The sequence below is a fragment of the Moschus berezovskii genome, chromosome 3, assembly GCF_049115385.1.
Source record: "Moschus berezovskii isolate FMDL1 chromosome 3, NW_MosBer_1.0, whole genome shotgun sequence".
Lineage (NCBI taxonomy): Eukaryota > Metazoa > Chordata > Mammalia > Artiodactyla > Moschidae > Moschus > Moschus berezovskii.
In genome coordinates this window covers 102,747,462-102,769,905 of record NC_142462.1, presented here as the reverse complement: position 1 = coordinate 102,769,905, position 22,444 = coordinate 102,747,462, and the positions used below count along the sequence as shown (strand labels likewise).

At 56.3% G+C, this 22,444-nt stretch overlaps 1 protein-coding gene across 1 annotated transcript in view; it reads left to right on the top strand.

Moving 5' to 3' along the window:
• KCP (kielin cysteine rich BMP regulator) overlaps positions 1-22,444 on the top strand; it is a 28,681-nt gene that overhangs the window by 5,332 nt on the left and 905 nt on the right. The window contains exons 6-40 of the mRNA XM_055421235.2: positions 2,070-2,137; positions 2,337-2,433; positions 2,585-2,667; positions 2,872-2,965; positions 3,818-3,906; positions 6,190-6,283; positions 6,410-6,489; positions 6,566-6,659; positions 6,988-7,073; positions 7,148-7,229; positions 7,486-7,638; positions 7,729-7,832; positions 7,910-8,003; positions 8,999-9,172; positions 9,293-9,375; positions 9,526-9,619; positions 9,710-9,898; positions 10,244-10,414; positions 11,136-11,312; positions 11,946-12,031; positions 12,284-12,374; positions 12,501-12,583; positions 12,652-12,745; positions 14,717-14,890; positions 15,147-15,229; positions 15,831-15,951; positions 18,312-18,391; positions 18,588-18,687; positions 19,185-19,273; positions 19,579-19,681; positions 19,771-19,913; positions 20,161-20,333; positions 20,418-20,529; positions 20,624-20,725; positions 21,921-22,085. Of these exons, the coding sequence (XP_055277210.2) occupies positions 2,070-2,137; positions 2,337-2,433; positions 2,585-2,667; positions 2,872-2,965; positions 3,818-3,906; positions 6,190-6,283; positions 6,410-6,489; positions 6,566-6,659; positions 6,988-7,073; positions 7,148-7,229; positions 7,486-7,638; positions 7,729-7,832; positions 7,910-8,003; positions 8,999-9,172; positions 9,293-9,375; positions 9,526-9,619; positions 9,710-9,898; positions 10,244-10,414; positions 11,136-11,312; positions 11,946-12,031; positions 12,284-12,374; positions 12,501-12,583; positions 12,652-12,745; positions 14,717-14,890; positions 15,147-15,229; positions 15,831-15,951; positions 18,312-18,391; positions 18,588-18,687; positions 19,185-19,273; positions 19,579-19,681; positions 19,771-19,913; positions 20,161-20,333; positions 20,418-20,529; positions 20,624-20,725; positions 21,921-22,085 (3,905 nt within the window). The remainder of the gene's footprint in view (positions 1-2,069; positions 2,138-2,336; positions 2,434-2,584; positions 2,668-2,871; positions 2,966-3,817; positions 3,907-6,189; positions 6,284-6,409; positions 6,490-6,565; positions 6,660-6,987; positions 7,074-7,147; positions 7,230-7,485; positions 7,639-7,728; positions 7,833-7,909; positions 8,004-8,998; positions 9,173-9,292; positions 9,376-9,525; positions 9,620-9,709; positions 9,899-10,243; positions 10,415-11,135; positions 11,313-11,945; positions 12,032-12,283; positions 12,375-12,500; positions 12,584-12,651; positions 12,746-14,716; positions 14,891-15,146; positions 15,230-15,830; positions 15,952-18,311; positions 18,392-18,587; positions 18,688-19,184; positions 19,274-19,578; positions 19,682-19,770; positions 19,914-20,160; positions 20,334-20,417; positions 20,530-20,623; positions 20,726-21,920; positions 22,086-22,444) is intronic.

The following is a 22,444-nucleotide window of genomic DNA, read 5'->3' as shown; positions in this document are numbered from 1 at the left end:
CAATGGGAGCCATTGAAGGCTGCAGAGCTGGAGTGTGGCATGTTCCAAGAGGCATTTTTGGAATATTCATCTGGTATGGGCTAGACGCAGGAAGACCAGGTAGGGGGTTATTACATGCCCAGTGGTCTGGGCATGGAGCCAGAGACGACAGTGGGCTGCAGAAGGAAGCTTGTTTCTAGGGAACATGGTTGTATGCCATGGAACAGTGGACTCCGAGCTTTAGGAGACTAGGAAGGCCATGGGCCAGTGACGTGAAGAGAGCTGGGCGGAAGTGGAGGCCGTGACTGCTGTGAAGTGTTACTAGCTCATAGTTAGGAAGATAAGGTTTCCAGGTTCAGCAAATAAAAACAGTATGCTCTGTTATATTTGAATTTTAGATAAATAGCACATTTTTTTAAGTACACCCTGTGCAATATTTGGGGTGTACTTATACTAAAAATTTTTGTGTTGTTCATCTGAAATTCACATTTAAGTGGGTGTCCTATATTTTATCTGGCAACCATGCCACAGGAAGAATGGCAGCTGGGAGTTTGAAAGTTGGGACAGGGGCCCAGGCACTGGCTGGGGTCTGGCAATGTAGGCTGAGAGTCTTGGCCAAGATGAGATGAGAAGTAATGTCTTTGGAGTCATTAGATCTCAGTGAAAAGGGACACACACACACACACATGTGCTCATATGCGCACGCATATAGCTTGTAAGATAAATGGTGCCTCAGGGCCATTGCTAGCCCATATGATGTCTTAGAGAGCTGACTCATTTGAAAAGACCCTGATGCTGGGAAAGACTGAAGGCAGGAGGAGAGGGGACGACAGAGGATGAGATGGTTGGATGGCATCACCGACTCAATGGACATGAGTTTGAGCAAGCTCTGGGAGTTGGTGAAGGACAGGTCCATGGGGTCGCAAAGAGTCGGACACGACTGAGCGACTGAATTGAACTGAATTGATGATTTCTTTGGTGAAATTTAAAAAAAGTCACTCTTCCCTCACTGCTTCCATGTGTTGTAAAATGATCAGTTCAGTTCGGTCGCTCAGTCGTGTCCGACTCTCCGCGACCCCATGAATCACAGCACGCCAGGCCTCCCTGTCCATCACCAACTCCCGGAGTACACTCAAACTCATGTCCACAGAGTCGGTGATGCCATCCAGCCATCTCATTCTCTGTCGTCCCCTTCTCCTCCCGCCCCCAACCTTTCCCAGCATCAGAGTCTTTTCCAGTGAGTCAACTTGTCGCATGAGGTGGCCAAAGTATTGCAGTTTCAGCTTTAGCATCAGTCCCTCCAATGAACATCCAGGATTGATCTCCCTTAGAATGGACTGGTTGGATCTCCTTGCAGTATAAGGGACTCTCAAGAGTCTTCTCCAACACCACAGTTCAAAAGCATCGATTCTTTGGCGATCAGCCTTCTTCACAGTCCAACTCTCACATCCATACATGACAACGGGAAAAACCATTGCCTTAACTAGACGGACCTTGGTTGGCAAAGTAATGTCTCTGCTTTTTAATATACTATCAAGGTTGGTCATAACTTTCCTTCCAAGGAGCAAGCGTCTTTTAATTTCATGGCTGCAATCAGCATCTGCAGTGATTTTGGAGCCCCCCAAAATAAAGTCTGACACTGTTTCCACTGTTTTTCCATCTATTTCCCATGAAGTGATGGGACCAGATGCCATGATCTTTGTTTTCTGAATATTGAGCTTCAAGCCAACCTTTTCACTCTCCTCTTTCACTTTCATCAAGAGGCTTTTGAGTTCCTCTTCACTTTCTGCCATAAGGGTAGTGTCATCTGCATATCTGAGGTTATTGATATTTCTCCCAGCAATCTTGATTCCAGCTTGTGCTTCTTCCAGCCCAGCGTTCCTCATGATGTACTCTGCATATAAGTTAAATAAGCAAGGTGACAATATACAACCTTGACGGACCTACTGATATTAGAGTCAGACACTATACTGCCATCTGCTGAAATGTTGTAGTAAATACACAAATCTGATTTCCACCTGAACAGTGCAGTGCCCCTTTGACGTTCTTCTCTGGGTCCCTTACTTGGGGGTCTGGCCCTGGTTTTGCAGGCTGCCCTGGAGGCCATAGGGATGGGGAAACGTGGCAGTTGGAGCGCTGTGTTATCTGCGCCTGCCAGGTAAGAGAATCAGAGCCTGGCCCCAACTACCACCTACGTCCCTGCTGTCCAGCATACCCCAGGCCTGGCAGTGCTAAGCCTGACCTGGGGGCCAAGCAGGGCTGCTGCTGCCACCCTGGCACTGATCCCTGGAGCTGTCTAGGCCTCCACTCGGCTTGGGCAGTGGAGAAGGAAGGAGGGCTCAGTGTCTATCCCACAGGCAGGGACAGTGCGGTGCCAGGGGCCCTCATGCTCAGAGCTCAACTGCCTGGAGAGCTACACCCCACCTGGGGAGTGCTGCCCCGTCTGCCGGCCAGGTGACCTGCCCTTGTCTTGCCCACCCCACCCCTCACCCTGGCCTCAGCCCCAGAGGGTTCCATACCTACTTGGGGTTATGCCTTCCCCTGGGTGATGACCACCCACCTTGCTCTCTGCTGACCAGCTTTTCTTTCTGGCAATCCTCCCCAGGCTGTGAGTATGAGGGGCAGCTTTACGAGGAAGGGGCCAACTTCCTGTCCAGCTCCAACCCTTGTCTCCAGTGCTCCTGCCTGGTGAGCCCCCTGCACTTTTGCCCAGGCCCTGCTCCTCCTAGGATGCCCGCGCCTGCCCTGGCCACACCTGCTGCTCTTTCAGCCCCTCACATACCTCCCGAGGCCTGGTGCCAGAGAAATCCTCCCTCCATCCCTGCCCTGTGGCCCAGCCTGCTCTCTCTGGAAGCCAGAGACGGAGGCAGCACAGCTGTGGGTATGTTACAGAGGAGCCTGGTTCGCTGTGTGCCCACGAAGTGCCCGCCCATCCCCTGCCCCGAGCCAGTCCTGAGGCCTGGGCACTGCTGCCCTACCTGCCAAGGTGAGAACTCCTGCCCCTTCCCTGGTGGAGATCCAGGTGGGGCTGTTAGGCTGTTTCGTTAACCCAGAGCCCACTCTGTAGATCCCTGACCTGGGCGTTCTGTCAGCAGGCGAGCCGCGCCTGACCACACCTGCTCCAAGTTCTGCCCTTGCTACTTAGCGCCTGTGTGCCTCTGAGGGAGTTACTCCGTGCCTCAGTTCCCCATCTGTAAGAGGGGGGTAATGATACTGTATACCTCAATAAACATTGACTATTACCTGCTTTGTGCAAAGACACCTGGTGGACCCTCGACGCAGACCACTAGAGGGTGAAACTGAGTCACAAACTAGGACTGCGGCAAAGGCGGGATGAGATTACACACAGATACTATGAGATTACACACAGAAACTCAGAGGAAGGAGACCTAGTGGAGACCTGGTCCAACCCGGGCACGGAAGGGAGGGCGTCCTGGGGGTGGTGGGTCCTGACTGAACCTCAAGGCTAAAGAGCAGTTCGCTAGGTGAAGGGCAGAGGGCATGCCAGGAAGAGAGGGCAGCTTGGGACTGACACTCCTTGTGAAGTGGGCGTGTGTTGGTTGGGAAGGTGCAGGCTGGTGGGCGTGGCTTACACTGAGGTGGGGAGGGGCCAGAGACAGGTGGGCGTGGCCATGCTGGCCCTGGAAGACCTAGAAAGTCAGGCTAAGGAGCTTGCACTTGACCCTGCCTGGGGTGCTGGGAAGCTGGGGCGAGGGGTCCAGGCAAAGGCAGGATCTAGTTGGGTTTAGGCTCCGAAGAGAACCCTCAGGGGGCATGTGGAGGAGGGAGGGTCTGGCTGAAATTTTCCCCAGGCCTCTTCTCTGCCTGTCTCTCCCAGTTAAAGGCTGCACGGAAAATGCTTCTCACTGGGAGCATGGCCAAGAATGGACCACCCCTGGGGACCCCTGCCAGATCTGCCAGTGCCTGGTGAGTCCCCATGCTGTTCCTGGATTGCCCCCACCACTCCCCGACCCCAGGTTACCCAGATTCATTCCTTCACTCTACTGAACACATCCCAAACGGCACTGTGAGGGGACAGAGATGGAGGAGACCTGATTCTGGAGGCCGTGAGGGTGGGAAGGGGCGCGCCCTGTCTGTCCGGTTCCAAGCACAGTAGGTGGGCAGCATGTTTGCGAGCCCAAACCAAGGAGCTTCAGGTTGCAGGAGGAGTGAGGCTGGGCAGGCAGGATGTGCCAGGGGCACGAACTCCAGGGGGGGGAGAAACACAGTTCACCTGAGACGCCCGGAGCTCTGCTGTCTGAGCAGGAGCCACCCCATGTGGACACTGAGCCCTCAAAATGTGACTGTCCCATTTGAGATGGGCTCTATGGCTAGACTATGCACTGGATTTCAAAGACGTATTATGAGAGAAAGGACCATAAAATGTCTTATTAACACTTCATGTTGATTACATGTTGAAATAACTTTTTGGATATATTGGTTTGAGTGGAATATAATGTTAACATTTAGTTCCATCTGATTCTTTTTCTTTTTGAATTTTGACTACCAGGGAATTTTAAATGACATATGTGGTTTGTGTTATATTTCTATTGGGCAGCATAGATCTAGAAAAACTTCGGGGTGGGGTGGTGTTTACTTAGGTCTGAATGAGTGAGTAAGATTTGAGCAGGGAGGAATGGGGGGACCCTCCAGGTGCTATAGGCTGAATGTCTGTGTGCCTCCCCCCAAATTCATATGTTAAAATTTTAACCCCTACATGATGGTATTAGGAGGTGGGGCCTTTGGGTGGTGATTACGTCTAGAGGGTAGAGCCCTCATGAATGGGATTTTGTTGTTGTTCAGTTGCTCAGTCGTGTCTAACTCTTTTTGACACCATGGACCGCAGCACACCAGGCTTCCCTGTCCATCACCATCTCCCAGAGCTTGCTCTACCTCATGAACATCAAGTCGATAATGCCATCCAACCATTTTGTCCTCTGTCATTCCCTTCTACTGTCTTCAATCTTTCCCAACATCAGGGTCTTTTCCAATTAGTCAGTTCTTCACATCAGGTGGCCAAAGTATTGGAGTTTCAGCTTCAGCATCAGTCCTTCCAATGAATATTCAAGACTGATTTCCTGTAGGATGGACTGGTTTGATCTCCTTGCAGTCCAAGGGACTCTCAAGAGTCTTTTCCAACACCGCAGTTCAGAAGCATTAATTCTTCAGGGTTCAACATTCTTTATGGTTCAATTCTCACATCCATACATGACTACGGAAAAACCATAACTTTGACTAGACTAGAATCAGTTATATGTATACACATATCACCTCCCTCTTGAGCCTCTCTCCCAGCCCTCAGCCCCATCCCACCCCTCTAGGTCATCACAGAGCACTGAGCTGGGGTCCCTGTGCTATTGTAGTGGCTTCCCATCAGCTAGCTATTTACACGTGAGAGTGTATATATCTCAGTGCTGCTCTCCCAACTCATGCTGTCCTCCCCTCCCCCACCCCTTCCCCCGTGCCATAGGTCCATTCTCTATACCTGCATCTCTATTCCTGCAAGTAGGATCATTCTCTTTTTTTTCCAGATGAGTAAACTGAGTCACAGAGAACTTTAGGTGACATGCCAGGTTATACAGCTGTATTTGTCTTTAGGGCTGCGAAGACAACCCACTCCAGTGTTCTTGCCTGGAGGATCCCAGGGACAGGGCAGCCTGATGGGCTGCCGTCTGTGGGGTCACACAGAGTTGGACACGACTGAAGTGACTTAGCAGCAGCAACAAAGTGCCACAAACAGAGTAGCTTAAACAACAGAAATCAGTCCTCTCATGATTCTGGAGGCACAAGTCCAAGATCGAGGTGCTGGCAGGGTTGGTTCTGACAGAACTGTCAGGGAGACTGTTCCAGGCCCCTCTCCAGCTCTGGTGGCTGGCTGGCAATCCTTGGCACCCCGTGGCTTCTGCCTTCGTCTCCACATGCTGCTGTCCCTGTGTGCGTCTGTGTCCAAATTTCCCATTTTTAAAAGAGCACCAGTCATTGGATCAGGCGCCATTCCCTTCCAGTCTCACCTCATCTAATGTGATTACATCTGCTACGACTCTGTTTCCAAATAAGGTCTCGTTCTGAGGGGGTTAGGACTGCAACAGAAGAATATGAAGGGGGACACAATTTGCTCATAACAACATCTAGTAAATGGATAGCTGAGACTCGAAGGCTGTCTCTGCTACCTGGCTGCGCTCTGATGGCCCCTTCCTCTTTCCCCCACAGGAGGGCCACATCCGGTGCCGCCAGCGGGAATGTGCCAGTCTGTGCCCATACCCTGCCCGGCCCCTCCCGGGCACCTGCTGCCCGGTGTGTGAAGGTGAGTCAGCAGGTAGTAGGGGGATCTGAAAGCAGATGGACGGCCTATCACAGGCCTCCTGAGAAGACCAGGACACTGTCTGGCATGCGGCCCTGAGGAGGGTCTGAGGCACCGTCTTCCCAACAGGCTGTTTCCTCAATGGGCGGGATTACCGCAGCGGGGAGCCTGTGGGCTCTGGGGACCCCTGCTTGCACTGCCGTTGTGCCGTGAGTGTGGCTGCCCAGCAGGGAGGGCCTGGAGTCTAGGCCTGCCTCTCGCATGCTGACCAGGCCCTGTTGGCAGAACGGGAGTGTCCAGTGTGAGCCTTCGCCCTGCCCACCCACGCCCTGCAGACACCCAGGCAGGACCCCGGGGGAGTGCTGCCCTGTCTGTGACAGTGAGTGAGGGCTCCAGTCACCAGAGGGAGGGCTAGCCGCTGCCCCAGGAGGGGCTCTGGGTCTGGGGGTGGGGGTGGTTGCCTCCACTGTACTTATGGAAGCCCCCTTGAACCAACCTAAGCTCTGTCACCACGGGTGAGGGACAAGTTCTCGCCTCACCTCATGGCATGCTGGGCACCTGGGGGCCAGCGGAGGCTGGCAGGCAGGGCTTCCTGGAGGACACGTGTGACTGTCCTTATCAGGTTGGGGGGTGGAGGCCTCGGGTATGGTGAGGCTTCCACATCAGCCCCCAGCCCGGTCCCCCTGCCCCTCTGTCATCCTGTCCAGGCTGTGAGTACCAGGGACACCAGTATCAGAACCAGGAGACCTTCCAACTCCAAGAGAGTGTTCGCTGTGTCCGCTGCTCCTGCCAGGTAGGCTGTCCTGCTGTCTCACATCCCAGGTCTGTCTTGTCCCCTGAGGACCTCTCACCCAGCCTCCTTCCTAGGCTGGCGAGGTCTCCTGCGAGGAGCATGAGTGCCCAAGCATGCCCTGCACCCTGCCTGACTCTGGCCCCCAGCTCTGCTCAGGTGTGTGTATTGGGCGATGGGGTGGGGGACAACCATGAAAGGGTGCTGCTCGCAGCAGCCAGGAGTGTTTCTTCACAGTAAGTGGGGGGCGCATCCCTAAGTCCACCAGCCATTCCAGAGTGGGTTCAGAGGCTGCTGTGGGGATGGCGAAGCTAGGGTCCTGGGAAGGGTCCTGGGTGGTCTGGAAAGGACAGGGATGGATGGAGGTGCCTGGGTTGCCATGGTGACACCCATTCCCTGCCTCACACCGCTGTAGTCTGCGTGCTTGATGGAGAGGAGTTTGCTGAGGGTGTCCAGTGGGAGCCTGATGGCCAGCCCTGCACGACCTGCTCCTGTCAAGCTGGGGTACCTGTGTGTGGGACTTTGCTCTGCTCCCCAGCCCCCTGCCAGCACCCTACCCAGCCCCCAGGTGAGTGCCCTGCCCCAAGCTAGCTTTCTCCCCCATGCTTTGACCAGTTCACCTTGATGGGTAGGGCTCTGACCCACCTGCCCTGCCCAGGTGCCTGCTGCCCCAGCTGTGAGAGCTGCACTTACCATGGCCAAGTGTACGCCAGTGGGCAGAACTTCACAAACGCAGACCCTTGCCACACCTGCCGCTGTGAGGTACCTCCCCAGGCTTGCCGCTGCCCGGCTCAGCCCCTCCCGGGACCCACCGCCATTGCCCTCTCACCTGCTCCCAGGATGGGACCGTGACGTGCTCCTTGGTCAACTGCCCTCCCACAACCTGTGCCAGGCCTCAGAGTGGACCCGGCCAATGCTGCCCCAGGTGCCCAGGTATGTACTCACTGCACCTGTGTGGCTCGGGGGACCCTTGACTCTAACACTCCATGGCCCCTTGGGCCCTTAGTGAAAGTTGCCCAGTTGTGTCCTACTCTTTGCGACCCCATGGACTATACAGTCCATGGAATTCTCTAGGCCAGAATACGGGAGTGGGTAGCCTTTCCCTTCTCCAGGGTACCTTTCCAACCCAGGATTGAACCCAGGTCTCCTGCATTGCAGGCAGATTCTTTACTAGGTGAGCTACAAGGGAAGCCCAAGAACACTGGAATGGGTAGCCTATCCCTTCTCCAGTGGATCTTCCTGACTCAGGAATCAAACTGGGGTCCTCTGCATTGCAGGCAGATTCTTTACCAACTGAGCTATCAGGGAAGCCCCCCTTGGGGTCTAACCCTAACCCTAACTTTAGACAACAATGGCCTTCTGAATTGTTTTCAGTCTGACTCAGCTTGGAACTCTCTGGAACTCACAAGGCAGGGGTGGGAGACACGGTAGACATCTGTTTGTCCCTTCATGTTATTAACCCAGCCTTCTCTCCCATCTTAGACTACCTCCTCTTCCACTGCCCACACACCCGGATCTCATGTATTTACCTGTACCAGACTGGTTCAGATGACAAGTGTTCAAGTTTTCTATACCATAGGCTGGGAGCTGGGATGTGGTGTGCCCTGATCCCCGCCCACATGGAGAGTGTGCAGGGCACAGATCACAAACACAGGCAGGCACGTGCACTAGCCCTTCAGCTCTTCACCGTCAGAGGCACACACATCTGCCTGCAGGTAAAGGGACTACACACATACACACACAGGCGTGTGCTCACAGAGATACCCTTGCGTGTGTGCATAGCCCCCCCTCCTCCTCTCCCTCCATGGGGGCAGCTTCCAAGTGGCCCTTCCACAGTGGCTCTGGACTCACGGTGGGAGGGGCTGTCAGCCTGCTCCTTGCACTGTCTCTGTGCCCCCATCCTGCCCACCCCCTACCCCACTGTGCAGACTGTGTCCTGGAGAAACAGGTGTTTTTGGACGGTGAGCGCTTCTCGCACCCCCGAGACCCCTGCCAGGAATGCCAGTGCCGGGAAGGTCACGCCCACTGCCAAGCCCGGGTCTGCCCCCGGACCTCCTGTGCCCACCCGCTGCCTGGTGTCTGTTGCCAGAACAACTGCAATGGTGAGGCGAGCAGGATGGGTGGGGGTCTCCGGGATGGCTTGGCCTTTAGGGCTGGGGAGGGCAGCGTGCCCTGGGGGGGAGGAGGGCCTCTCCCAGGCCTCTAGCTGCCCTCTCCTCCAGGTTGTACCTTTGGTGGGAAAGAATACCCCAACGGGGCCGACTTCCCCCACCCTTCTGACCCCTGCCGTCTGTGTCACTGTCTGGTGAGTCTGCCATGTGGATGGGAGGAGGAGTCGGGGGAGGTAGGGCGGGGCTTGGGGAGACCAGGAGAGGTCAGCCAAGGTTAGGGTGGGAAGCCGTGGGGTCTCCTCCACCTCCTACCGCTAACTGGTCCTGGCCTGGTCCATCTGCAGGGAGGCAATGTGCAGTGCCTGGCGCGCCGCTGCCCGCCCTTGTCCTGCCCAGAGCCGGTCCTGCTGCCCGGAGAGTGCTGCCCACAGTGCCCAGGTGGGCGCTGCGCCCCTCGCCGCCTCTCCAGGGGGTGGATCCCCTCCGCAGCTTGTCCCCAGCCCCGCTGACGGAGGCTCTCCCCTGCAGCCGCCCCCTCGGGCTGCCCTCTACCTGGGGGCTTGGTCCCCGCCCACCACCAGGAGCACTTCTCCCCGCCCGACGACCTCTGCCGCCGCTGCCTCTGCCTGGACGGCTCGGCGTCCTGCCAGCGACTGCCCTGCCCTCCCGTGCCCTGCACCCACCCGCGCCAGGGGCCCTGCTGCCCCTCCTGTGATGGTAATGGCCTGGCTGTCCCCCTCCTGCCCTGTCTCCCCTTCTTCCAACTCCACCCCTCGCCTTCTCAGTGCCCCTCTTCCCCCAGGCCCCTCTTTATCTCCGGGGAGGGTGCCGCCTCCTCTCCCCACTTCCTCCTGGCCCGCCCCTCCCACGTTGGGGTTCTCACTAAGAAAGTGGGGAAACAGTGCCCACCTGCTCCACAGGGCCTGGGAGGTAATGCGCCCGGTACTCGGCAGGATGGGGGGTGGTCTCCGGGATGGCTTGGCCTTTAGGGCTGGGAGGGCAGCATGCCCTGGTAATGCGCCTGGTACTCCACGAGCCTCCAGCCGCTCGCCTGCCCCCTAGGCTGCCTGTACCAGGGGAAGGAGTTCGCCAGCGGGGAGCGCTTCCCTTCGCCCACTGCCAGGTGTCACATCTGCCTCTGCTGGGAGGGCAGCGTCAGCTGTGAGCCCAGAGCCTGTGCACCTGCGCAGTGCCCCTTCCCTGCCCAGGGTGACTGCTGCCCTGCCTGTGATGGTGAGGGGCAGGGACTGGGGGGGTGGGCTGGGAGGGCAGGGTCAAAGTCTTTTTTACTGCCCAGGGTGCATGCTAAGTCGCTTCAGTTGTGTCCGACTCTTTGCGACCCCATGTACTCTGTAGCCCACCAGGAACCTCTGTCCATGGGATTTTCTAGGCAAGAATACTGGAGTGGGTTGCCATTTCCTTCTCCAGGGGATCTTCCCAACCCAGGGATCAAACCCAGGTCTCCTGCACTGCAGGCAGATTCTTTACCATCTGAGCCACGAGGGCAGCCCCTTTATTGCCCTCAGTTCAGTCACTCACTGATGTCCAACTCTTTGTGACCCCATGGACTGCAGCACGCCAGACTTACCTGTCTACCACCAACTCCCGGAGCTTTCTCAAACTCATGTCCATCGAGTCAGTGATGCCATCCAATTTACCGCACTAGTGTGGGTCAAAGATATTTATTATTATAAGAAAAAAAGCCCTGGACTAAATTCTAGGTGGATTTTCCCTATAGACTGGACAGGGGGCTTCTTTGAAGATCAAAGGGGAGAAATTCTGTCCTTTGGCCAGTCCATCCATCCCCCTGCGCCCCCCCACTGCTAGCACTGAGCCCTTTGCCCCCAGGTCTTTGAGCCCTTGAGCTCATGCCAGGTCCAAGCTCAGAGCCAGATGACCAATCTCCTCTTTGACTTCTGCTCCTCCACCTTGGCCTCCCTGTCCTCTCTTGAAGGCTGTGAGTATCTGGGGGAGTCCTACCTGAGCGACCAGGAGTTCCCGGATCCCCACGAGCCCTGCAACCTGTGTACCTGCCTCGGAGGCTTCGTGACCTGTGGCCGCCGGCCCTGTGAGCCCCTGGGCTGCAGCCACCCGCTCACCCAAGCTGGGCACTGCTGCCCGACCTGCCAGGGTAGACCTGCCCTCCCGCTGCCCCTGTCAGTGGGTCTGGTCACTGTCAACCTCCCCTGAGAAAGCCTCACAGCAAGCCCACACCCGGGATTCTCCTCGGGTTCCTCACCCCATATTCAGCCTCCTCTGGGTCTCTGTTGACTGTTGTACTCACCAAATAAGCAGAAGGTCTGTGTGGCCAGACCGTCACGTCCTTTGGCTGTCTCCCTGCCTCCCTCAAACATGTCATGAGGCTCGAAGCCGTTCAGTGCCTCCCACGGCCCTTGAGTCGCCCAACACGCCTGGCACCTTCCTTCCCTCCTGGCTTCCTTCGCCCACCCTCGCGAGCCCAGCCCACCTCTCACCTTCATTTCCAGGTGCCCCTCGCTCACATCCTCCTCCCACCCTGGCCCGTGGTCCATGATCTCACTCTCAGTTCTCCCCTGCTTCACGCACACAAGTCTCTCCACTGCGCTCTGGCCAAAGTCTTTCCTCCCGTCCCTCCCCTTCCCAGCCAGTCACCTCTTCCCTTCTGACTGCTAGCTGAGCTTTGGTGGAGGACCCCAGGCCCAGCTGTGGTGTGTGGCCCGGCGTGTGTGTGTGTGGAGGGCTCCACTCATTGCAGCCCCTTCCACTGCATTCCCTTTCCTGCCAGGATGCCTCTATCATGGGGTCACTGCTGCCCCTGGAGAGACCCTTCCTGACCCGCTAGACCCCAGCTGCTCGCTCTGCACCTGCCAGGTGAGGCGGCCCTCTGGGAGCTTGGGAACCCTTCATCCCCTGATCCTCCTCTCTGGCCGGAAAAAAGGTTGTTCCTCCTCCCAGGCTACACAGTGCCTGTGGCATTCACTGGGACCAGCATGGGGTTCAGGTCTCCCGGGGCCGGGGGAGGGGGTCAGTACGGGTACCCCCCACGGGGGGCTGTGTGCAGCCCTGATTGAGGGTGTGATGGCATGGGAGTCAGGACGTGGCCGGGCGACCGCTCTCCCCCAGGAAGGTTCCATGCGCTGCTGGAAGAAGCCGTGTCCTCCGGCTCTCTGCCCGCGCCCGTCTTCAGGAGCCTGCTTCTGCCCTGTTTGCCACAGTGAGTGCACGCACCTGCCCCCATGCTCTTCCTGCCCCTCATCCCTCCCTCTCTGCCAGGCCTGAGGTGGGATGGGGCAAGGCGGCTCGGCCCCGCACTCTCACCCAGGAAACGTGTCGCCCACAGGCTGCCTCTCTCAGGGCCAGGAGTACCAGGATGGGGAGGAGTTCGAGGGGCCGGCAGGCAGCTGCAAGCGATGTCGCTGTCAGGTGTGGCGGGGAGGCGGCCGAGGGGCTGGGGGCGGGGGAGCAAGTCGCTGAGCGTGTCTCTCCTGCAGGCCGGCCAGGTCAGCTGTGTGCAGCAGCGCTGCCCGCCCCTGTCCTGCCCGCTCCGGGTCACGGAGCGGGGGAGCTGCTGTCCTCGCTGCAGAGGTGCGCCGGGTCGATGGGGAGCTGGGTCCCATGTCCCTCCATCTGCCCCCCCTCCCTCCCCTCAGCTCTCCTCCAGCCTTCCCCCCTCCCTGTCCACCCGTCTGGCCTTCCCACACCTCAGGACTTGAGCTCTCATCATGCCCACCTTCATCTCTTCCTTCCTGTTCCTGCCCCTGGCCTGCCCAGCCCATTTCTCCTTCTAGACTCTTACTGGAATCTTCTCAAAGCTATCCTGTTCCTAACCACACCCCATTCATATTGGTTCAGTTCAGTTCAGTTCATTTCAGTCGCTCAGTCGTGTCCGACTCTTCGCTACCCCATGAACCGCAGCACACCAGGCCTCCCTGTCCATCACCAACTCCCAGAGTTTACTCAGACTCATGTCCACTGAGTGGGTGATGCCATCCAACCATCTCATCCTCTGTCGTCCCCTTCTCCTCCCGCCTTCGATCTTTCCCAACATCAGTCTTTTCCAATGAGTCAGTTCTTTGCATCAGGTGGCCAAAGTATTGGAGTTGCAGCTTCAGCATCAGTCCTCCCAATGAATATTCAGGACTGATTTCCAGGCTGTCACTGTTTCCATTGTTTTCCCATCTATTTGCCATGAAGTGATGGGATCAGATGCCATGATCTTAGTTTTCTGAATGTTGAGTTTTAAGCCAACTTTTTCACTCTCCTCTTTCACTTTCATCAAGAGGCTCTTTAGTTCCTCCTCACTTTCTGCCATAAGTGTGGTGTCATCTGCATATCTGAGGTTATTGATATTTCTCCTGGCAATCTTGTGCTTCTTCCAGTCTAGCATTCCTCATGATGTACTCTGCATACAAGTTAAATAAGCAGGGTGACAATATACAGCTTTGATGTACTCCTTTCCCAATTTGGAACCAGTCTGTTGTTTCATGTCCAGTTCTAACTGCTGCTTCTTGACCTGCATACATATTTCTCAGGAGGCAGGTCAGGTGGTCTGGTATTCCCATCTCTTTCAGAATTTTCCACAGTTTGTTGTGATCCACACAGTCACAGGCTGTGGTTCATAATGATAATCATGATAGTTAACATTTATTGAGTATATACCATGTGCTAGGCACTTTATACATACCATCTCATCAGGTAGGTATTATGATTAATTATTCCCATTTTACAGGTGAGAAAACGGAGGTACAGAGAGTTAACATAACTTACCTGTGGCCACTTAGTCAGTAGGTGGCAGAGTCAAGATTTGTACCTAGGCTGCATGGTTCTAGAATAGAGGCCTTTTTTAACCTATGAAGAAGACCCTCACCACATACACTGCCCCAAATGGTATAAGAACCATGAGTATCTCCTTGGCCTGGGAGGTAGGCAGGACAGAAGAAATCTTCATTTAATGGGTGAGGAAATTGAGGCTTGGCGAGATGGAGTTACCTTGGGCACATGGCTAGTAATGGAAACTTTCATTCATCCCTTGCATGCCTGCTAAGTCACTTCAGTCATGTCTGACTCTTTGCAACCCCATGGATTGTAGCCCGCGAGTCTCCTCTGTCCATGGGATTCTCCAGGCAAAGATACTGGAGTGGGTTGCCATTTCCTTCTCCAAGAGATCTTTCAGACCCAGGGATCCGAGCCGTGTCTCTTGTGTCTCCTGCCTTGGCGGGCGGGTTCTTTACCACTGGAGTCACATGTATGTATTACCCTCCTGCCATAGGCCAGGTACTGCTGCTGGTGCTGGGCTGTGACGGACAGTGCTTGCTGCCTGGCTCAGGGTCTAGCAAGCTAGCAGGAACAGGATTATAACCTGGGTGTTCTGACCCCGACCCAGTGTCTTTCCCCTCCAGCACACACTGGGGTTCTGTCCCAGCTTCCTACTCCAGCCCTGAAGAAGTCCCTCCTAGTTACCCACATCCCCTACTGACTACACAGGGTGGGGCAGGGGGTCAGGGAAGACATGCAGAACCCAGACTCAGAGCTCACCCCTGCCCACCTTGGACACAGGCTGCCTGTTTCATGGGGAGGAGCACCCCGAAGGCAGTAGCTGGAAGCCCCCTGACAGCCCCTGTTCCTCCTGCATGTGTCATGAGGGTGTCGTCACCTGTGCCCGCGTCCAGTGTGTCACCTCCTGTGCCCAGCCCTACCAGGGGCCCAGTGACTGCTGCCCTCGATGCTCTGGTATGCCCTCGATGCCTGGGGAGGGATGAGGCGGGGGGTGGCAAGGAGGCAGAGCCAGTCAGCCATTGCCCTGGGCTGGGTGGCCCCTGTTCTTAAACAAACTCCAATCTCTGAGGTTTGGGGGTCCAAGGGGCAGAGAACCCTACCCCTGGCATGGCAACCAGTCTGAAAGTTCACTGATTCTGTTCTACTCTTACCTCACCCCACCTGTACCCCCTTATTTCCCCACCCCCCGCAATCTTCACCTTCGAACAAGACTGTGAGCATGAGGGTCGGAAGTATGAGCCAGGAGAGAGCTTCCAGCCTGGTGCAGACCCCTGCGAAGTATGCATCTGTGAGGTAGGGGAGGGCACCGTGGAGGGGCAGCCTGGACACTGTGGGGAGCAGGCACTGTGGGGTCAGGGACAGGACTGTGTCCCTGAGGCCAGGGGGTGAGGCAGGGGCTTCGGGTGAAGAGGCAAAAGGGCCAGGAAGTCTGGGGTTCTGGGGCAGGCAGTGGACAGGCCCGCCCGGCTGGAGTGGAGGGTGATGTGGGTAGAAATCTGGGGGGAGGCAACTGGGAAGTGGTCAGGGGCCCTATTGGGGAAAGTCTGTCTGAAAGAACAGTGAGCCAATGGAAGGGTTTTAAGCAGGCAAATGATGTCATGGATCGGGAGATTAGGCAGTGGGACTGGAGAGGGAAGATGCCCTAGGCTTGCAGAAGGCTCAAAGGTCACACACAGGCATTCACGCCCAAGTGACTACAGGAGCAGGCACCCCATAGGTCATCTCTGAGGATTGGGGCGGGGGGGGTGAGGGGCAAGTCTGGGGAGAAGTTGAGTCTCCCTGCAGACTGGAGTCTGACCTGCACAAGGCAGACAAGAGTTGCCTGGAGTCCAGTGGAAAGGGGGCGGCTCTTGGCTTCCATGGCCTGGATCCCACCCTCTGCTCTCTCGTTCAGCTGCAGCCTGAGGGGACGCCCAGCCTGCACTGTCACCGGCGGCAGTGCCCCCGCCTGGTGGGCTGCCCTGCCAGCCAGCTCCTGACCCCTGGGCCCCAGCAATGCTGCCCCACCTGTGCCGGTGAGTCCCCGGATTGGGGGGGAAGGTCAAGAGGGCAGTGCTGCCACCCCCCAGAGTGACACCAGAAGGGCCAGCTAGCTCTCCTCCACAGTCCCAGTCCCTTCCTGAGTCCAGTGGGTTGTTCTAGAAGCCCATACCCTAGCCATTGAGACCTGTACGGCCCTACGGGAATACCAGGGAAACTAATTGTTGCCGGGAGAAATATCAATAACCTCAGATACACAGATGACACCACCCTATGGCAGAAAGTGAAGAGGAACTAAAGAGCCTCTTGATGAAAGTAAAAGAGGAGAGTGAAAAAGTTGGCTTAACAACATTCAGAAAACTAAGATCATGGCATCTGGTCCCATCACTTCATGGCATATAGATGGGAAAACAATGGAAACAGTGACAGACTTTATTTTCTTGGGTTCCAAAATCACTGCAGATGGTGACTGCAGCCATGAAATTAAAAGACGCTTGCTCCTTGGAAGAAAAGCTATGACCAACCTAGACAGCATATTAAAAAGTAGAGACATTATTTTGCCAACAAAGGCCTGTCTAGTCAAAGTTATGGTTTTTCCAATAGTCATGTATGGATGTGAGAGAGTTGGACTATAAAGAAAGCTGAGCGCTGAAGAATGATGCTTTTGAACTATGGTGTTGGAGAAGACTCCTGAGAGTCCCTTGGACAGCAAGGAGATCCACCCAGTCCATCCTAAAGGAAATCAATCCTGAATATTCATTGGAAGGACTGAATGAAGGAAGAAACTGAAGCTGAAGCTCCAATACTTTGGCCACCTGATTCGAAGAACTGACTCATTGGAAAAGACGCTAATGCTGGGAAAGATTGAAGGCAGGAGGAGAAGGGGACGACAGAGGATGAGATGGTGGGATGGTATCCCCGACTTGATGGACATGAGTTTGAGCAAGCTCTGGGAGTTGGAGATGGACAGGGAGGCCTGGCGTGCTGCAGTCCGTGGGGTCACAAAGAGTCGGACACGACTGAGCGACTGAACTGAACTGAAGCCTGCGGCCTCTTGTCCAGCAGGCGGTGCTACAGAGTTGCAGTTGTGCAGGCTGCTGGCTCGTTGAGGGCAGGGGTCTTAGGACCAGAGGGGCACTGAGTGGTCCAGCTACAGGGGTGGGGAGAGCTACCCTTACCAACACCTGCTAGAATGTGCTGCAGGGGGAGAGAAAAGTAGTCATACTTATTAAGCACCTACTGTATGCCACATACTGCTGTTGCTGTTCAGTCGCTCAGTCATATCTGACTGAGACCCCATGGACTGCAGCATGCCAGGCTTCCCTGTCCTTCACCATTTCCCAGAGCTTGCTCAAACTCATGCCCATTGAGTCATTGATGCCGACCAACCATCTCGTTCTCTGTCGTCCCCTTCTCCTCCTGCCTTCAATCTTTCCCAGCATCAGGGTCTTTATTAATGAGTCAGCTCTTCAGATCAGGTGGCCAAAGTATTGGAGGTTCAGCTTCAGCATCAGTCCTTCTAATGAATATTCAGCATTGATTTCCTTTAGGATGGACTGGTTGGCTCTCCTTGCAGTCCAAGGGACTGTCAAGAGTCTTCTCCAACTCCACAGTTCAAAAGCATCAGCCTTTAAGGTGCTCAGCTTTCTTTATGGTCCAACTCTCACATCCACACGTGACTACTGGAAAAAACATAGCTTTGACTAGATAGACCTTTGTCAGCAAAGTAATATCTCTGCTTTTTAATATGCTGTCTAGGTTTGTCATAGCTTTTCTTCCAAGCAACAAGCATCTTTTAATTTCATGGCTGCAGTCACCATCTGCAGTGATTTTGGAACCTAAGAAAATTTAAAGTCCATCACTATTTCCATTCTTATTAAGCACCTACTGTATGCCACACACTGTACTTGATGCTTTTAATAAACAGTTTCACATTTAATTCTCACAGTTACCCAGTGATGAGGAATTTTACAGATGAAGAAATTGAAATTCAGAGAAATTGATTAATTTGCCCAAAATGGCACAGGCTCTGAGTACTGGAGCCAGGATTGGGACTGGGATACCTGGCTCATGTGCTTCCTTCCAGACAAAATGAACAGAAGTGGGAGGGGCAGGCCAGGCAGCCCCATGGTCCTTAGCGACTTCAGGCTGAGGAAGCCACACTTTGTCCATTTCCAGGCCCCCCCATCCTAGCAGAGTTCCTTGTCAAAAGTCCAAACTTTTCTTGGCTGAAATGAAAGGAAAAAGGATTTATCTTCCCTGGAGTGAAGGTTTCAGGGCTATAAGTATTTCCTGGGCTCAAGAAATCCTGGGACATAGTAAGGGGGTAGGCGGTCAACTGGGCTTTCGTCCCTGCTCCCCCAGCATCTCCTGTACTGCATTCTTGTCTTCACAGAGGCGCTGAGTCACTGCACAGAACACCTGCTGGGGTCCGAGTTGACCCCACCAGACCCCTGCTACACCTGCCAGTGCCAGGTGAGCCCTCCTTCCTTGGGGACTCCTCCAGCCCCCTCTTTTTCCTCCTCTGTAGCTGTGACTCCTCTCTTTAGCACCTCCAGGCTTCCCAATCACCCCAACAGCATTCGCCCACTTATCCTGAATGTCACATTCCACCTCGGCCCTGCGCCTTCCCTGCAATTTCTTCCTGTGCTGTCCCTATGCCCTTCCATAGGACCTGACTTGGCTCTGCATTCACCGGGCCTGTCCTGAGCTCAACTGTTCCCTGCCTGAACGCTACATACCCCCTGGGAGCTGCTGCCCCATGTGCCAGGGTTCGTGCCCAGTTTTGTTCTGCATCCTCAGAACATGAGCCAGGAGGGAAACAGGAGGCATGGCCTCTATGGGCCAAACTGGGGTGTGCACTCCGAATGCAGGCTTTGTCTTTTATAGAAATGGAGGGCTGTTCATTAGAAGAGGGACCCGTGAGGTGGAGGGAGGCAGGGAATGGAGCCTGGATTCTCGAGGGCTGGCTAGAGGCCTGTCAGGGGGCTCAGGGACCCCAGGCCCACTTAGCAGGTCATCGCGCTGCTGAGCTGGCAGCCAGCCCAGAGGGAAGTTCCAACCTCCGGCTCTTTCAGTTTCCGGGACGCTCTGGATATCCTGGGTGCTGGCGTAAGGTCTGCCATTTAGTCGGCCCAGGTGCTGCTGGTTGAAGAAATTAACACCCTCAGGGTCTAATTAGATGCGGTGGGCACCGCCCTGGGCCGTCAGGGTGAGCTCATGCAGCCAGAATGACAGTGCTTCCGCCTACCCATTTCTTTGTCCTCAGAATGTGTGGTAGAGGCTGAGGGCCGGACAGTGGTGGATGGAGAGAGCTGGCGGGACCCCAGCAACGCCTGTGTCACTTGCACCTGCCATGTGAGCTGGGGGAGGGGGGTAGGGGTGGAGGACCTACAGACGGATAAAGGGAAGGGCCTCAGGACACTGGACCAGAGAATATGGGGTCTTCGAGGTAATTAGAAAAAGGCGCCCCCTCTGGGTGAGAGGGCAGAGATAACTCTGTGTGAGGGCAAGCAGCTGAAGGTGATTTCACCCCCTACTTGATCATGAAGTGGGTGTCCTTGTGGGAGAAGGGTTGCTTGCCCAGTCCCTAATGCAGAAGTGTGAGGCCAGGGGCTCCAAACTCTGCCGGAATTCCCTAGAGCAATGACGTCTGTCCTCAGCGGGGCCGCGTGGAGTGCCGCCTGGAAGAGTGCCAGGCGCTCACCTGCCCGCGCGGCTGGGCGAAGGTGCGGGAGGCTGGCAGGTGCTGTGAGAGGTGCCAAGGTGCGGGCCGGGGCCATGGGGCTGGGGGTCGGAGCGAGACCCAACGTGAGGGACGGGCATCTGACTCTCGCCCCTTTCCGTCCCCTCAGCCCCCGCCCCGTCGTGCGCGCACCAGGGCCGCCAGGTGGCCTCCGGGGAGCGCTGGGACGTGGACGCCTGCACCAACTGCTCCTGCGAGGCCGGCACCGTGCGCTGCCAGAGCCAGCGCTGCCCGCCGCTCTCCTGTGGGCCCGTGAGTGCCAGGGTCTGGGGCGGTGGGATGGGTGGGCACGTGGCACGGCCCACCTGCAGCACCGGGGAAGTAGGAGACCGGGCTCGCCCGCGTCGTGCAGTGTCTGACACGGCCACGAGGCGGCGTCCTGACCCCCGCCGGCAGGAGCCCGGGAGCCTCCCCGGCGATGCTCGGTCCTCCGGGGAGGCTCAGCGTGGGGCCCGGCCGGGAGCTCGGCGTGTCTGACCGTGTGCGGGGCGGAGGCCAGGACGAGGCCCCCGCCCTGAGTCCCGGCAGCTGCTGTCCCCGCTGCCTGCCCCGGCCCGCTTCCTGCATGGCCTTCGGAGACCCTCATTACCGCACCTTCGACGGCCGCCTGCTGCACTTCCAGGGCAGCTGCAGCTACGTGCTGGCCAAGGACTGCCGTGGCGGGGACTTCAGGTGCGCCGCTCCCTCTGCCCTTCTCCCTGCCAGACCCCCACATCCGGCCCTGCTGACCCCCGCACCCGGGCCTCCCACTCGCAGCGTGCACGTGACCAACGATGACCGGGGCCGGAGCGGCGTGTCCTGGACCCAGGAGGTGGCCGTGCTGCTGGGAGACGTGGCCGTGCGGCTGCTGCAGGGCAGGGCGGTCACGGTCAGTAGAGCCAAGGATCCGGGGGCCGGCCGGTCAGCGCTGTCCCCTCCTCTGTCCCAACCTCTCTCCTCCTCCCACGTCCCATCTCCTCCAGGTGGCGGGGCGCCCTGTGGCCTTGCCCTTCCTGCAGGAACCGCTGTTCTATGTAGAGCTTCGGGGACACACCGTGGTGCTGCACTCCCAGCCGGGGCTCCAGGTGCGGCCGGGGCCAGTGTGGGGCAGGGGGCGCCTCGGGCCTGTTCTGTAGGAGGGGTGATACCAACTACCTGCCAGGCCATGGGGCCAAGGAGCTGAGAGAGTTCTGCGGGATGCTAGGGGGAAGAGGAATCAGGGCTAGAGAACTCCAGGTGTGATTAAAGGAGTTCTGAGCCTGGTTTCCAGCCTCCGATGTGCTGGGGCTCTTAGGCCATTACCTTAAGCCAGTCCTCTGAGTCAGTGAGTGAAGTTGCTCAGTCGTGACCAACTCTGCCTACCAGGCTCCTCCATCCGTGGAATTTTCCAGGTAAGAGTACTGGAGTGGGTTGCCATTTCCTTCTCCAGGGGATCTTCTCGACCCAGGGATTGAACCCAGGTCTCCCACATTGCAGAGAGACGCTTTACCATCTGAGCCACCAGGGAAGCCAGTCCTGTGGGCCTCAGCTTTCCCATCCCTCAAGCGGGGGAAGGGTGGGGAGGGGCAATGTCAACTACCCTCTCCTAGATGGTTTCAGAGATTCCAATTCCCATGTCAAAGAGTAATTCACTCCCCCGCCTCCAGCCACAAGCACATTTGTAAGTACACGAAATATGGCTTATCTACACTTAGGATGGGGCTTCCCAGGTGACACTAATGGTAAAGAACCTGCCCACCAATGCAGGAAACATAAAAGACGCAGGTTTGATCCCTGAGTTGGAAAGATCTCCTGGAGTGGCAACCCACTCCAGTATTCTTGCCTAGAGAATCCCATGGACAGAGGAGCCTGGTGGGCTACAGTCCATGGGGGTTGCACAAAGTCAGACATGACTGAAGCAACTTAGCACACATGCAAACTTAGGATACAGACTCTGCTTGTGCTTTGTCCTCTGTAAGGCCTGAATGCCCGTGAGGGAGTGAATCTCTGGAAGTGGGTTGCATTTCACAGGGAAGCCTAGCCCAGGGATGATGACGGGAGAACGTGCCCTCCTGAGGGAGCTGTGTGCACCTCTTCACATCTTCTGTGTTTGCCCAGGGCTGACACCACAGGTGCCTTCCTGGCCTTGGCCCGAGCAAGCCTCCCTTCCACGAGGCACTCCACCTGTCCTTTCTCCTCCCCTCCTGCAGTGGCATGCTGACACACCACCAGGATGGGCCCTGGGCTTCCTGGGGCCCCTGGCTTTCTCCTGCTCTCCAGTCTCCCCGCCTCTCTGCACAGGTGCTGTGGGATGGGCGGTCCCAGGTGGAGGTGAGAGTGCCTGGCTTCTACCGGGGCCACGTGTGTGGGCTCTGTGGCAACTTCAATGGCTTTGCCCAGGATGACCTGCAGGACCCTGAGGAACTGCTCCAGTCCACTGAGGCTGCATTTGGGAATAGCTGGCAGGTGAGTTGCACAGAAGTGGGGGGCTGGGGGAGGCACAGTTGAGCCTGAGTCTCAGACCAGCCCTCTGGTAAGGAAAGAGGGGGTTGGGCTTTGGGGCTTTCAGGAAGGTTTTGGGTCTTCTTGCCTGTTACACTGCTGGGGGGTGGGCGCTGTTGGAAGGGATCTCATCAACTGAATCCCCAAGGCCTGATTCATCACTCACTGACTCTGTGGTCTTGGACAAGACACTTAACTGCTCTGGCCCTCGATTTGCCAATCTGTAAAATGGGGGCAAAGGAAAAGTAGCTGATGCTTTCTTTGCTGTTCTTGTAAGGAAGTTTTTGAGGCTAAAACGAAATATTTGGTGCAAAGCACTTGGA